Here is a 12,918-nt window from a genome sequence, read left to right as displayed (position 1 = left end):
CCCTTTGCTGATACCCATAAAAGAATACATGAATAAATGCTGTTAATAAGTTTAATAACATTCTAATCCAAAGCCCAGTGGGGCTGGAGGAGCAGGGTCTGACTGTCACTAAAGTCCTTCTGTAGGTAAGGACAGGCAGGACATGCCAGGAAATCTTTGAAAATTAAGAGTATTAAGAATTTTAAATCCAGATGCTCCTCAACTTAACAATAGGTTATGTCCTGATAAACTCATCATAAATCAAAAATATAAGTCTAAATGTACTTAACACGTCTAACCTACCAAACATTATAGTTTAGCTTAGCCTACCTCAAACATGCTAAGAACACTTATATTAGTTTACAGTTGGCAAAACCATCTAACACAATGAATACACTGTAGAGGATCGGTTGTTGACACTGCCACTCCCCAGCATCATGAGAGAGTATTGTACCAAATATCGCTGGTCTGGGAAAAGATCAAAATTCGAAGTATGGTTTCTACTGAATGTGTATTGTTTTCACATCATCGTGAAGTTGAAAAATCCTGTCAAATCATTGTAAGTTGGGGACTATTTGTATATCGTGGGTCTATCTGCGAATATGATTCTAGAATGAAAGTAGATAGATACATGGGAGAGCACAGCCCATGAGCACTCCCACCTCAGAATAAGAATTTATATATACCAAAGATGGCGTCGCACACAAACCATTTGGGAAAGAGAAGCTGATCAGCCAGTGCTGTAGGAATAGTCATAAGAAAGAAACTCTAGATCAACTAGAAGAAAAATGCAAGTAAATGTGACTTGGAATAGAGAAGGGCTCTGTAAGCCTAAAAGAAACTACACAAGAGAAGGAAAAGGAATTGACTTGACAAAGTGTTATGCTCTATGTGACAAATACCATCATCAAACACAGTTTAAAGCAAATAGCCTTACAATCCTTCATAAATGAAGAGCTTACTAGAAAACTGGCCAAGAACAAGGCAGATGATCAGAACTCACAGGTGCCAGGAATCACAGAGGACAGAACCCTCCAGCCATTGGTGCCTCTGGGAACAAATAGTTTCTGTGTGTGCAGCTGCCAGGATCTGGGGTTTATTTTTGTCTAGTGGTACTTGTGTTATTTCACTGGTAACACAGGAACCCAGCAGTGTTGAGAGTGAGGTAGAATGGACACCTCCCCCTGCTGGGTGAGTATAAATTGGCTTCACTTTCGGGGAAAATATTTGACAGTATACTAGGAACCTATAAAACGCTCATCTCCTTTGAACCAGTGGTTCCACTTCTTAGGCGTTTGCCCTTAAAAAAAAAACAAGATATCCCTAAGATTTGTAAATAAGGGTTATTTTAATGTTATTTGTATTTTTTAAAAGAAGCAGCTAACTGTAGAAATGTTCAGATTATGTGACACCTGACAGTGAATTGTCACATAGTCAAGAAAGACCAGTCTTCACAAATGGACGATGTGGGAAGAGTTGCTCCCGCAGTCTGCCAAGCAGTCACAAGCAGGTCCCAGCTGTGGTTAGAGTGAGTGTGAGCAGACGTGTGAGTGTACATCGTGGAAGATAAAAGAGAGGCAGAAAGAGAATGCAGAGATGCTAAACATTGGCCGTCCCTGGAGAGCAAGATAACAGGATGTTTATTTTCTTGCTTTTACTTTATGTATTTTCCAAAAATTTTTAATGAACTTATATAATTTTTTAATTAACAAAAAAAAAAAATCACAGGGCCAGCAGATACCTTCATGTTAAACTACCGTTAGTGGTTCTGGTTCTCTGCGTGTCATCTTGTGTGTTTAAGTGGAGACATTTAGGTTTGTGGGTATTTCTGCGAGGCAAAGGGCCCTGGCTTGGTGCTGAGCCTCCCGCTCCCACTTTCTCTCCACCCTGGGCAGGGCTGGGTGGGCTCTCACAGTCAGGACTCCGTGATCGCTGCCTCCCTCCCCCCTCTTGAGTTCTCCAGTGCAGTGTGTGGCTTTCACATTTAGGACTTGATTTCTTTCCATTTGGTCTCATCTGCCCATCTGTCATCAGCAATTCCACAGCCCGGCTAGGATTGGAGGGGAATTGTCAGGTTCTCTTGCTAACCCACAAGTCCTCAGTCTGGACTCTTGCATTTAGTTAATGGTTATTATATAGGCGCACCTGTGACTTTCTGTGGGCCTCTCTCTCATCTCTCTCTCTGGAGTTTTAATCAGGATGTTTCTTGGTGAATAAAACTAGTCTTTTAAAACCTTAGAGAATAAAGGAAGTGTTTAAGACTTGGATTTGATAATTCACAAAATTTCTAATGCATTCGAAAATTAAAAAATACTTCATTACCCTTTAATTTCATAAGTATTTATTTTGCACCCACAGTGTGCCAGCTCTAGAGAAAACATGTTAGATGAGGCCACCTCTATGCCTGCCCTTCCCAGAGCTTGCAGTGTAGTGGGGAAGATAAGAATTAAATAAGTAATTACACCCAAAAAATGAAGCACCAATATAGTTAGGTGCCGTGAAGGAGAAAGATGGATGTTCCCCTTAAGATGATACATGTGAGTGGAAACCACTTATGGAAAAAGCTCCGCTTGTCCTGTTCAAGATAAGTTTTGTAAGTGGAATATCTGCTACTTCTTAGAGATGACCCTTTATTTTTGTAGGCATTCCTCAAAAAAGCCAATATGTCATCATCTCACTCTTCATTTTCTTTCACCAAACAGCAGTACTGTCAAATGGAAGGTGGCCCAAGAATTGCTAACACCTCTGTGATTTTAGCCGGCAAGCTGAGCCACCAAAGAAGGAGGCGACCTCCACTGGGCCACAGGTAAAGCGAGCAGACGAGTGGAAGGACCCTTGGCGCCGGTCCAAATCTCCCAAGAAGAAACTCGGAGTATCAGTCTCCCCTAGCCGGGCACGAAGGCGTCGAAAAACATCAGCCTCATCAGCCTCTGCCTCCAATTCCTCCAGGTGAGAAGGCTGGCTCATGGGAGTGACTGTTCATAAACACCACAGTGATGACACACAGTTGTTGCCTGGGGAGACATCAGCGGGACCAAACAAGCATTTGTTAGTTGAGCAGAGACTGACTGAGTGATGCTGGCACATGAGCAGCAGATGAGACTGCTGCGTAGAATCTTACAGTCTCATGTGAGGAGATTCTCCAGGGTACGGGTGACCCAGAGTGGAACACAGGCCTGGCCAGTGAGCTAAAGGGCGGGGTGAGTCAGCAGGGGAGAACACTTGCCTGGGTGACCCCAGGAGAGACACCATAAGGAGAAACCAGCAGAACAGCTCAAGCCCCATCATAGTGAACTTTTCTGTTTCTCCTGTGAGTCGGAGTTAGCAACTCTGAAACTTGTGTGTACACTAGTTCTTAACAGACAAGTGAGGAAGTTGTGGATGGTGAGAGCTAGGTCTGTCCCTGCCAGAAAAAGGCATTACAGATCAGAAAGGGCGACCCCAGGGGAGCCAGTGTGTTAGGTGGGAACTACAGGTAGGTACCAGTGTGGATTCAGGGTTCACTGTGTGCACAGATAGACAGATGGAGGAATACACATGCACATATCCTGGCTCTGTCCACTAAGGGCCTAGGAGCTGTGTCACCATGACAGTGAGACACCCAGCACCCAGGTCTTGGTTTCTAAACACCATTCCCACCATAAGGGGGATGGGACTGCAGCATGTTCATAAAGGTGTCCAAAGGGTGGGTGAGTCTGTGTGAGTGTGTGGGGGTGTATCTGGGTGTGAGTGTAGCCTTGTTGTCCAGGTCTGCACCCTAGGCCCAGAGCTGGTGGGCGAGGCAGGGGTAGAGGAAGACCTGGCCTCTCCTCTCTCCCCTTGGATGCTCTAGGTCGTCTTCACGGTCCTCATCCTATTCTGGCTCTGGTTCGTCCCGGTCCCGGTCCCGGTCCTCATCCTACAGCTCCTACTCCAGCCGGTCTTCCAGACACAGTTCATTCTCAGGCAGCCGGTCCAGGTACATTCCCAGGGCCCAGCGGATGTGGCAAGCTTGGGCACTTCTGGGTGTGACCCAAGTCTTCCTGAGTTGCCTGTATTGATGGTAGGTCTCTGTCCTGATAGTGTTCTTCCAGGTACTGTTGTTTTCAAAACAGTCTCACCAAGGTACCTTCACATGGTAAATTCTGAAGAATACACAGTAAGGTGCCAACTAACTAACTGCAGGCGCTGTGAGGTCTTAACACACAGTGCACATCAAGAGATTGTTCAGACTACATTGGCCTGCTTGGGAGTGTGCTAAAATCAGAAATAAGGCAACACACACATACACCCGCATACACACCCTACACGCACATACCACAAGTACACACACACCACACACACTTCTCTGGGAAGCATCCCCCCAGATGTTTTGAGAATAAATGGACCACTTCGTCTTGCGGGAATCTGTTCTTTCACAGTGGTGCCCCTTCCTGGCAGTGAGTCTTACTTTGGGACAATTGTAGAGAGAATTAGAATAGCATTAGATCATTGAAGCTATTGAATCTGATGGTCCAGTTAACATTTAAAGTGGACTGTGAAACAAAGTAGATGATGTGTGGGGCCCGTTTTCCATGAATGTTGAACATTAGCCTTGGTTGGCGGAGGGGAAGAAAACCTTTTTCTAAGGGTGTCTAGAGGGTCAGCTGTGGGCCCTGGGGCCTCATGACCTTCTTGCAGGAAGTTTAAGCAGTATCTAGGGGGCACAGAATGGCTGCCAGGCTTGGGGCAGCCATGGAATGCAGCCTGTAGAAGGTGAAGTGGAAGACAGAAAGGACACTGGTCAACAAGGGAGAAACCTCATGTGTGGCTTCATTTAAGAAACGAGACTGGTGAGCTGCGGGAAGAAGCCTGAGGCCAAGTTGGGAAATTTGGAATTTTTAGAAATCAAAATGTCAGGAGGGTTACCTACAGCCTTTCCTGTGCGTGCGCAGTTGACACCAGCTGTCCCCTCAGCACTCTCCTCTCTCCTCTGACACTATATTTTACAAGATCCAAAAACTGTCTGAAACCCATTTTAAATGAGGCAAATAAGTAGAAGCTCATAATGGCCTTCTCTGTGAATCTGGAGTGGTGTCCCCAGGCTTGGACCAGGGCACCGTAGCACTCCCTCCTCACACCTCTGTTTACTCCCTAGGTCCCGGTCCTTTTCCTCATCCCCGTCCCCGTCCCCAACGCCTTCCCCACACAGACCTTCTGTCAGAACCAAGGGGGAGCCAGCTCCACCTCTCGGTAAAGCAGGGTAAGTGCCCAGTGGCCAGGCTGGCAGCCTCCAGCCTTCTCCCTCCCTCCCTCTTATATCATGTCTGTGGAGAAGCCCTGTGGGAACAGTACATGGGACCCCTGGGGTTGGCAGAGCAGCGGGGGATTGGGCTCTGGAGGCCAAAGGGTGCAGGCCTAGCCTCTCACTTCCCAACATGTGACCTAGGGGCCATGTGTCATGTCTGTGCTCCAGCACCCCTGCTTGGAGTGTGGCGATGGATGGTCATGCTCCTCAGATTTGGAGCAAGCACAACACAGGCCACTGGCTCCACTCTTATTGGACAAATAAGTGGGCGGGGTTTCCTGCCAAGCTCCGCCCCAGGGCTGCCTGTGATACTTAGAAAGAGCAACCTTGCCCAGTTCTGTCTCACCCTCTGCTACTCCTGGAATTGGTCACATTGATCCTTTTCAATAGATGTGACTGATGGGAGAAGTTAAAACATCTAGAACTCACTATACAAACATTACACCCCTGCGGCGGCTGTGCCGCTGCCCAGACTTAACACAGACGAAGTCATGCAGGATGCATGCTTTCAGGTCTGCATTTTCATCAGCGCAAATCTTGATTTGGCAGATTTTTATTTACCCTCAGTGCCATGCTGAGCAGCTAGCTTTTGCCCAAGACTGCTTCCTGCTGATGGCACTTTGTTGACAGGGTTTCTGATAGGTGCATGCTTTGTGCTTCATCTGAATCATGATGCTCAGTGCTGCTAAAACAATTAGAGTGTTTTCCCATGTTGACAGTAAAGAAAAGCTTGGGGTGGGGCGGGACTTTTTTTTTACTGCCGTGTGGTTTCCACATGTGAGTGTGTCCCAGTACCCTTGCAGGGCCACCCACACATTCGGGGCAGAGGGTCCAAGGGGCTTCAGTGCCAGCTCTTGGCTGTTCTCAAGAGCTCTCAGATGAATCTCTTCCTGCTGGGGATGCACCTCTCGCTTCTGCCTGTGAAGGGGAAGCAGGGCTGGTGCTCCGTAGCTTCAGAAGCATTCTGAGAGCCCAGTGTAAGGTGGGATCAATACCTGATGTGCCCTGAGGTCTTTGGCAGGTCCCTCCGCCAGATCTAACCTCCTTCCATCCTATGTCACAGAGAGAAGGTGGTGAAGAAGCCAGCCCCACCTCCAGCCCTACCACAGGTCCCTAAGGCCACTGCTCCTACCCCGGAGCCCACCAAGCCAGGAGACCCTCGGGAAGCCAGGAGGAGAGAGCGGCAAGCCAGGACCCCCCCCAGGAGGTAAATCACTCTGGGGGACCCTCATTGGGATTTCCACATCTTTGATGCCAGCACTGGGGGAGGGGGTACTCCTGAGCAAAGCAGTTAAGGCCAAGGACCCATTCTCTCCCTGACATGTGAGGCTTTGGCTAGTTATATTGCCTCACTGAGCTTCATTTTCCCCATGAGTGCAATGGATAGTGTGAGCCCATCGCACTACTCCACCTGAGGAGAGGAGGCACTTCTTTAGTACCCATGAATCTTCCATGGAAAGAAGTGATAGTGATTTGAGGACAGTGGAGGGAGGATTTTTTTGTTGTTGTTGTTGTTTTTTAAAGATGTACTTGAAGGAAAATAGAGCCCTATCTACTTTCACATCTGTGGCAAGTTACTGGTTAAACATTTGTCTCAGGTCGGTGATTAGCCCAGGTTTTAAGACTGTCTGCCCTTTGTCAGTTCTGCAGAGATGTGAGTGGCAGGACTTTTGGTTGTGTTGCAGGCGGACCATCAGTGGCAGCGGCAGCGGCAGCAGCTACAGCGGCTCTAGTTCCAGATCCAGGTCATTGTCAGCATCTCTCTGGCCCTAGTCCTCATCAACTTTGACTCCTGCCTCCCAGTCGTCCATGAACCCTGGAAAAGGGTCAGCTCCGGTGTGGTGCCCTTTTCCCTCAGGCAGCCTGAATGCTGTTTTAAAGCGGCACGGCTGGCTGTCTCCACTGGACAAAGAGAAGAGAATGCACTAATGCTCACATAGTAGGGAGCCTGGCCCAATGGCTCCAGGCATGTAGGAGAGGCCTGTACACAGCACCTCTGTTCCCACAGCACCTTACTGGCTCGAGGACACCAGGGCACTTCCAGCCCAGCAGGACTGAGTGAGGCTGGTGTATATGCCCTCATACCTGTTTTTGTATCGAGGGCTGAGTCCTGCCCCAGCCTCTTGTTCCTGAGGCAGCTGGGGACAGTCAGTTTTTTAAAATCTGAGAAAATAAATAGAAAAGAATTCTGCTACTTAGTTGTTTCAGAAGAAGACAGAACTAAATCAGTCTTTAAGATTCCTCGAATCAAACTTTCTCTTTCATTTCTAGGCAGCAAGTGGTTTATATATGTTTACCTAAATATTTCTAAATAGGTTTAAAGACCTAACCTTTAAAGAATAGTTGGGTGTGCTCTCCTTCCCCTTCCCTCCTCCCAGCGTCTGATCACCTTAGGAAACGGTGGTTGGTGTTTTCTCAGAGCGTAAGATATAGTACGTAGCAGAAACCAGCATAGCAGCTTTATGCATGTCGAGTCCTTGCGCAGCGTGAGCTGTGACAAAACCAAGGACCCAAGAGATCGGCCGTCATTTCCATGCTTTCCTGAGACATGCCGTGTGTTAAGGTGGTCTCCAGTCTGGTGTCTGATGTCACTGCAGGTTGAAGCCCTCTCCCTTTGTGTGCATCATTCACTGGGACTCTCAATTCTGTCATCAATTACTCTGGGGTGACCCTTAGTCCTATGTCCCTGCCCAACAAACAGGATGGGGAGCCTCCACTCAGTGATGTGAGTGTCCCTTCACTGTTTGTCACCTTTACCAAGTGTCCCCTCTGAAATTTAAGGTTTGGTGGGTACACATTCCTTAAAAATGGGAGTTGGGGAAACTGGACATAGAACCCTGCACCAAGCCCCCCACCCCACCCCCACCTAAGCTCTCCATCCCCAGCCCATCTTGCAGTCAGGGCCATGTAGGTGCAAACAGGCTCATGTGTGTCTAGGTCCCTGAGCGTGAGCAGCGTCTCCTCAGTGTCCAGCGCCACGTCGAGCAGCAGCTCAGTGCACAGTGTGGATTCGGACGACATGTATGCAGACCTGGCCAGCCCTGTGTCTTCAGCCAGCTCTAGGTCCCCCACCCCAGCCCAGACCAAGAAGGAGAAAGGTACAGGGGCTCCTTGTATCCTGGGTGTTGTGGCACCAGAGGAGGGGCAGGCCCTTTGTGGAGAGAGGGTGTGAGGTGCCTCGGTCAGCAATGCGTGCAGCTGGTCAGACAAGAACGCACTGGCCTCCCAGTTGCATCCCTGTGCACGTATCAGCTGGCTGATAACAGTCCTCCACCAAGTGGCATGTGGGAAACCATTATACTGGCTCAGTGACCGTGACCAAACATTTCTCATCGGCAGGAAAATCTAAAAAAGAAGACGGCATTAAAGAGGATAAGCGGAAAAGAGATTCATCGACCCAACAGCCCAAATCCTCAAAACTTTCCGCAGGCGGTAAATCCGCCCAGCAATCCTCAACCCCCCAGCAGGCGCCCCCTGGACAGCCCCAGCAGAGTGCGTTTGTGGCCCACAAGGAGATCAAGTTGACACTGCTGAATAAGGTGAGGCCAGAAGCACTTCTGGTGGGTAGTTCCAAGGAACCGTGCACCTTGGAGTCATCCTGGGACTCAGAATGAGTGAGGGCTAGCATGTGGCCTTTCAGACTTGGTGGCCACATATTACCCCTGCTCATCCTCCTGCCCTGGTGGACAGCTCTGTGGGAAGTAGAGGGACACGTGGGCACAGGGTAGACAGGTTCCTACAGCTCGTCCTGGGATATCAGAGCATCCAGGGGAGAGTGCTCTCCCTGTCTCTGAGAACCTGCCCTCTTGGCCCTCCTTCCTGTGCCTGGGCTTTCCAGTTCCCGCAGGGCAGCAGTGGGATGGAGAGCAAAGCAGACTTGGCCTCTGCGATTGATGTCCCCAGGGCCCCATGGAACTAGAAGGGTGAGGCCACGTCTGCTGGAGTCCTGTCCCTGGCTTGTGGCCCTCACCGGAGCACAGCATCTCTGCTTGCACCTTCGCTACAGAGAATCAAGGCCCCAAACGATGGGCCCTGCTTCATTTGAGGCCATGTGGGTGAAGGGGGAGCCCAAAGGATGGGGCCCATAAGAGCAGAGAGCAGGTCTGGGCATGAGGATGTCTCCACTCTGCTCCCTTCTAGTATGTTCCACTTGGTGGCCAGCAGCTTAGGCCCTGTGTCCTCACTGTGCTTTCTCCGTTATTTCAGGCCGCTGATAAAGGGAGCAGGAAGCGGTATGAGCCCTCTGACAAGGACAGGCAAAGCCCTCCTCCAGCCAAGCGGGCCAACATGTCCCCAGACCGAGGTAAGCTCTGTCCCTGCAGGGGCCTGACAGGCAGAGGGACCAGGACCCCTTCTGCTCTTTAAAAATATTGAGGACCCCAGGGAACTTCTTATCCTTTAGGTTATATATATCAATTTTTACAGTATTAAAAGTTAAAACTAAGAAAAATTTTTAACATTTATTTTAAAATAACTAATAAGTCACTATATTTTAACACACAAACAACATTTTTTATGAAAAAATAACTATTTTCCAAAACAAAAGTTAGTAGAATGACATCGTTGTTGTTTCTTTTTTGTCACAAATCTCTAACATCTGGCTGAAAGACAATGGCTAGGTTCTCATCTCTTGTGATAGCATAAAACACACGGCCTCTGGAAAACTTCACCCTAGGCTGTGAGAACATGAGAGCACAAAGGGCAGGCAGGGTCTTGGTGTGCTATGAAAACAGTCTGACTGTGTGGACCCCTGGCGGTCCAAGGACCACACCTTAAGAACCCCTGGCCTAGACTCGGAGCATCTTCCTGGCTGGATTTAACAAGTAAAGCAAAACCTGAATTGTGCCAGGCCATCTTTCTTCCCTAAAACAGAAGGCAGGAGGCCGGCCAAACCTCCATGCAGTTGGGTGTGCAGGTCTTGGGGCCCATCAGGAGCATGAAGGTTTGGGAGGGAGTGGGGTGCTACTTGCCTCTGCTGGTGAGCCCAGGGCTGGCCTTGCCTTCAAAACACAGACGGCACAATGGTCACGTTGGCCCTCATTCTGGAGCCCACCTGTCTCTGTCAGGTGGTGACCACCCACACATCTGCTCTCACCCCACGTGCTCACTTGACAGCAGTGCAGCCAACACTCCTGATTTCTTGGTTTTGCTTTTATTTTTCAAACTACCGTGACTTTTGTTCCCATTTGAAGACCCGTATAAGTTTCTTCAAAGCAAGGAGAAAGGGTTTTTTCTGGATGATGAAAACTCAGCGGTTTTAGACACTGGCTCAGGAAACCTGGAACCCAAATTGGAGTTCAGCTTCTGGAGTTTTCCTGGAGCCTCATTCTCATGAGATCAGTTCTCCCCTTTCTTTACCAGCTCTGCCCTCCTTCTTCTTCCTATAAAAAGGGGAAAGCTATGCCGAGCTGTTGCGACCGGAACATGGTCACTGATATCCAGTAAGGGTGGCCAGCCCCTTGCACTACCACCCCCACATGTAACTGGGACCCTGATCTTACTTTGTCCCTGTCACCCAGGTTCTCGGGACCGAAAGTCAAGCGGGAGACTGGGCTCCCCAAAGTCGGAGCGGCAAAGAGGCCAGAATTCCAAGGCTCCCATGGCCCTGCCAGACAGGTGAGTATCCTACCTGTGACCCTGGCACACCACATGGGCCCCTTTGCCTTGAAGAGGATCTGCAGACCCAGATGCAGCTTGAGACTGTGTACTGGGCTTAGATCTCGAGGCAAGAGGGTAGCCCCACACACGTCTCACTCTGTCCCACCAGTGGGTCCTGGAATGAGGAATGGCCCAAGGCACTCAGCTCACAGCCTGAGGTGGGAGAAAGGGGCCAGGATGGTCATAGTTCTTTTCTAACCTTCCATGTCAGGCACAGAAAGTAGGACAGCAATTTCCTTTTTCCAGGAAGTCAACTCCAAGATCCTGTGCACCTGCACCATGCAGCTCGGGGTTGAGGGCTGGGTGAGGGAGGACACGGAGAGGGTGGGCACAGGACTCAAGGAGCTGTACAACTCCCCACACATGCTGGGGGCCCCCACAGCCTCAAGGGTCCTCCTGAGCCAATAGTGTTGGGTTTTTCCTCATCACAGAGGGAAGTTGCATACAAAGACTAGAAGTAGAAGGGACAGGTTAGCGGAGTGCTAGGCTGGGCCCTGTTTGCTTATCCACCATGGTGAGGCCTTTGTTCCCTGGGGAGAGGGCACCTTCTGCCTGGCAGGTACAGCTTACAGGGTCTGGGTCCCAGACTAGACCTCGTGTGCCCTGCCTGGTGAGAAGCTGGTGGCACAGAGGAGAGGCACTCAGACAGACCCCTCTAATGGCCTCTCCACTCCCACAGGAAGCGCCAGTTGTCACCCCAGTCCAAGAGCTCCAGCAAGGTCACAAGTGTGCCCGGCAAAGCCTCAGACGCCGGCACTGCCTCTTCCACCGGCACCAAATCAGGGAAGGCCAGCACGCTATCTCGGCGGGAGGAGCTCCTGAAACAGCTCAAAGCCGTGGAGGATGCCATAGCTCGCAAGCGGGCCAAGATCCCCGGGAAAGTGTAGTGGGCCCCGCAGGCTCGGCTCCCCCACTGGAGGCAGAGACTCAAGTGTTTTTATAAATAGGGTAAGCGCAGCCATTTTGGATTTTGCATTTAATGTCTTATTTTGGCTGTGAGTCTTTTTAAAAATTAAAAAAGAAAAAAAAAGTTTCTCAGCTGGAAAAGAAGCCACACACACGTAATGAAGATGACGCTGAACCTCAGCCTTCTCCCGACCACACTGACCAGTCCCTCCCCAGAGCAGAGGTCCCACGAGACAGGCAGGCAGGCGGCAGACAGCACCGAGCGAGGACGTGGCACAGTTTTATGTAAATTATGAGTCCCAGACGCCCGGATCAGCCAGCCCATACGTTTTTCTTCCCCGTCTTCTTTTCCTCCCTCTGCTAGTCAGGCGAGTTCTCGCCCTGCTGTGTGTGGTGTCCTCACCACACTTCTCCTGTCGACAGGAACACCGAATGCTTCTGAGCAGCCTCTTCCCCATCCCCACCTGTCCCCAGGATCAAAAAATATATATATTCTTGACAAAAGTCTGACTAGGAAATATTTCCTGTCTTTTATTTTAAGCATCAAATTGTTTTAGTTGATTTGAAAAGGAAAAAAAAAAAAAAAAGGAAAGACCAAAAAAGGCCAAGGGTATATTGTTGGGCGTCTGTCTAATGTGGAGGGTCTTTTTTTGAGGGGTCTCCTAAAATAAAATATTTTGATAAGCAGCTGTCTATCCCTGGTGGTGATATTTGCATGTGCCTAGGTCCCCCTACCCTCTACCCTCCCCACGGTATGGGGCCTGGCCACCTCAAGACACCCGCTGGGCCTGCCTTGCATTTAGGAGCCCGCCTTGCATTTAGGAGCCTTTGGCTGATGGGTGCCGAGGACCCGGAGTCCCCCTGAGACCTCTGTGCAATTCCCAGGGGGCTGCCAGTCAGGAACAGTAGGTGCTCACTCACCCACCAGCCCAGACACTCTGCCCTCTGGCCACAGCCCCCAGGGAGCACTGCACCTCGGCTTCCTCATGGTGGAACTGGCCCTGGTGGGGTTTCATGAACGGAAGCCGGTGGCAGCCTTTCCTAGCAGCAGGCCCTGGGCGAGCAAGGTCAGGAAGGACACTCCTTGGGCCAGACCCAACCCCAAAGCC

At 49.9% G+C, this 12,918-nt stretch overlaps 1 protein-coding gene across 3 annotated transcripts in view; it reads left to right on the top strand.

Moving 5' to 3' along the window:
- ZC3H18 (zinc finger CCCH-type containing 18) overlaps positions 1–12,496 on the top strand; it is a 56,870-nt gene extending 44,374 nt beyond the window's left edge. For all 3 annotated transcript variants that reach the window (XM_039888680.1, XM_039888681.1, XM_039888679.1), the window contains 10 exons: positions 2,737–2,928; positions 3,812–3,937; positions 5,096–5,200; positions 6,309–6,452; positions 6,931–6,990; positions 8,183–8,343; positions 8,585–8,784; positions 9,452–9,548; positions 10,765–10,861; positions 11,583–12,496. In XM_039888680.1, the coding sequence (XP_039744614.1) occupies positions 2,737–2,928; positions 3,812–3,937; positions 5,096–5,200; positions 6,309–6,452; positions 6,931–6,990; positions 8,183–8,343; positions 8,585–8,784; positions 9,452–9,548; positions 10,765–10,861; positions 11,583–11,790 (1,390 nt within the window). In that variant the 3' untranslated portion in view covers positions 11,791–12,496. The remainder of the gene's footprint in view (positions 1–2,736; positions 2,929–3,811; positions 3,938–5,095; positions 5,201–6,308; positions 6,453–6,930; positions 6,991–8,182; positions 8,344–8,584; positions 8,785–9,451; positions 9,549–10,764; positions 10,862–11,582) is intronic.
- The last annotated feature ends 422 nt before the right edge of the window (positions 12,497–12,918 follow it).

Source organism: Pteropus medius, unplaced genomic scaffold (assembly GCF_902729225.1).
Source record: "Pteropus medius unplaced genomic scaffold, Ma_sr-lr_union100, whole genome shotgun sequence".
Lineage (NCBI taxonomy): Eukaryota > Metazoa > Chordata > Mammalia > Chiroptera > Pteropodidae > Pteropus > Pteropus medius.
The sequence above is the reverse complement of the archived record's forward strand: the minus strand, read 5'-3'. Positions and strand labels throughout refer to the sequence as shown.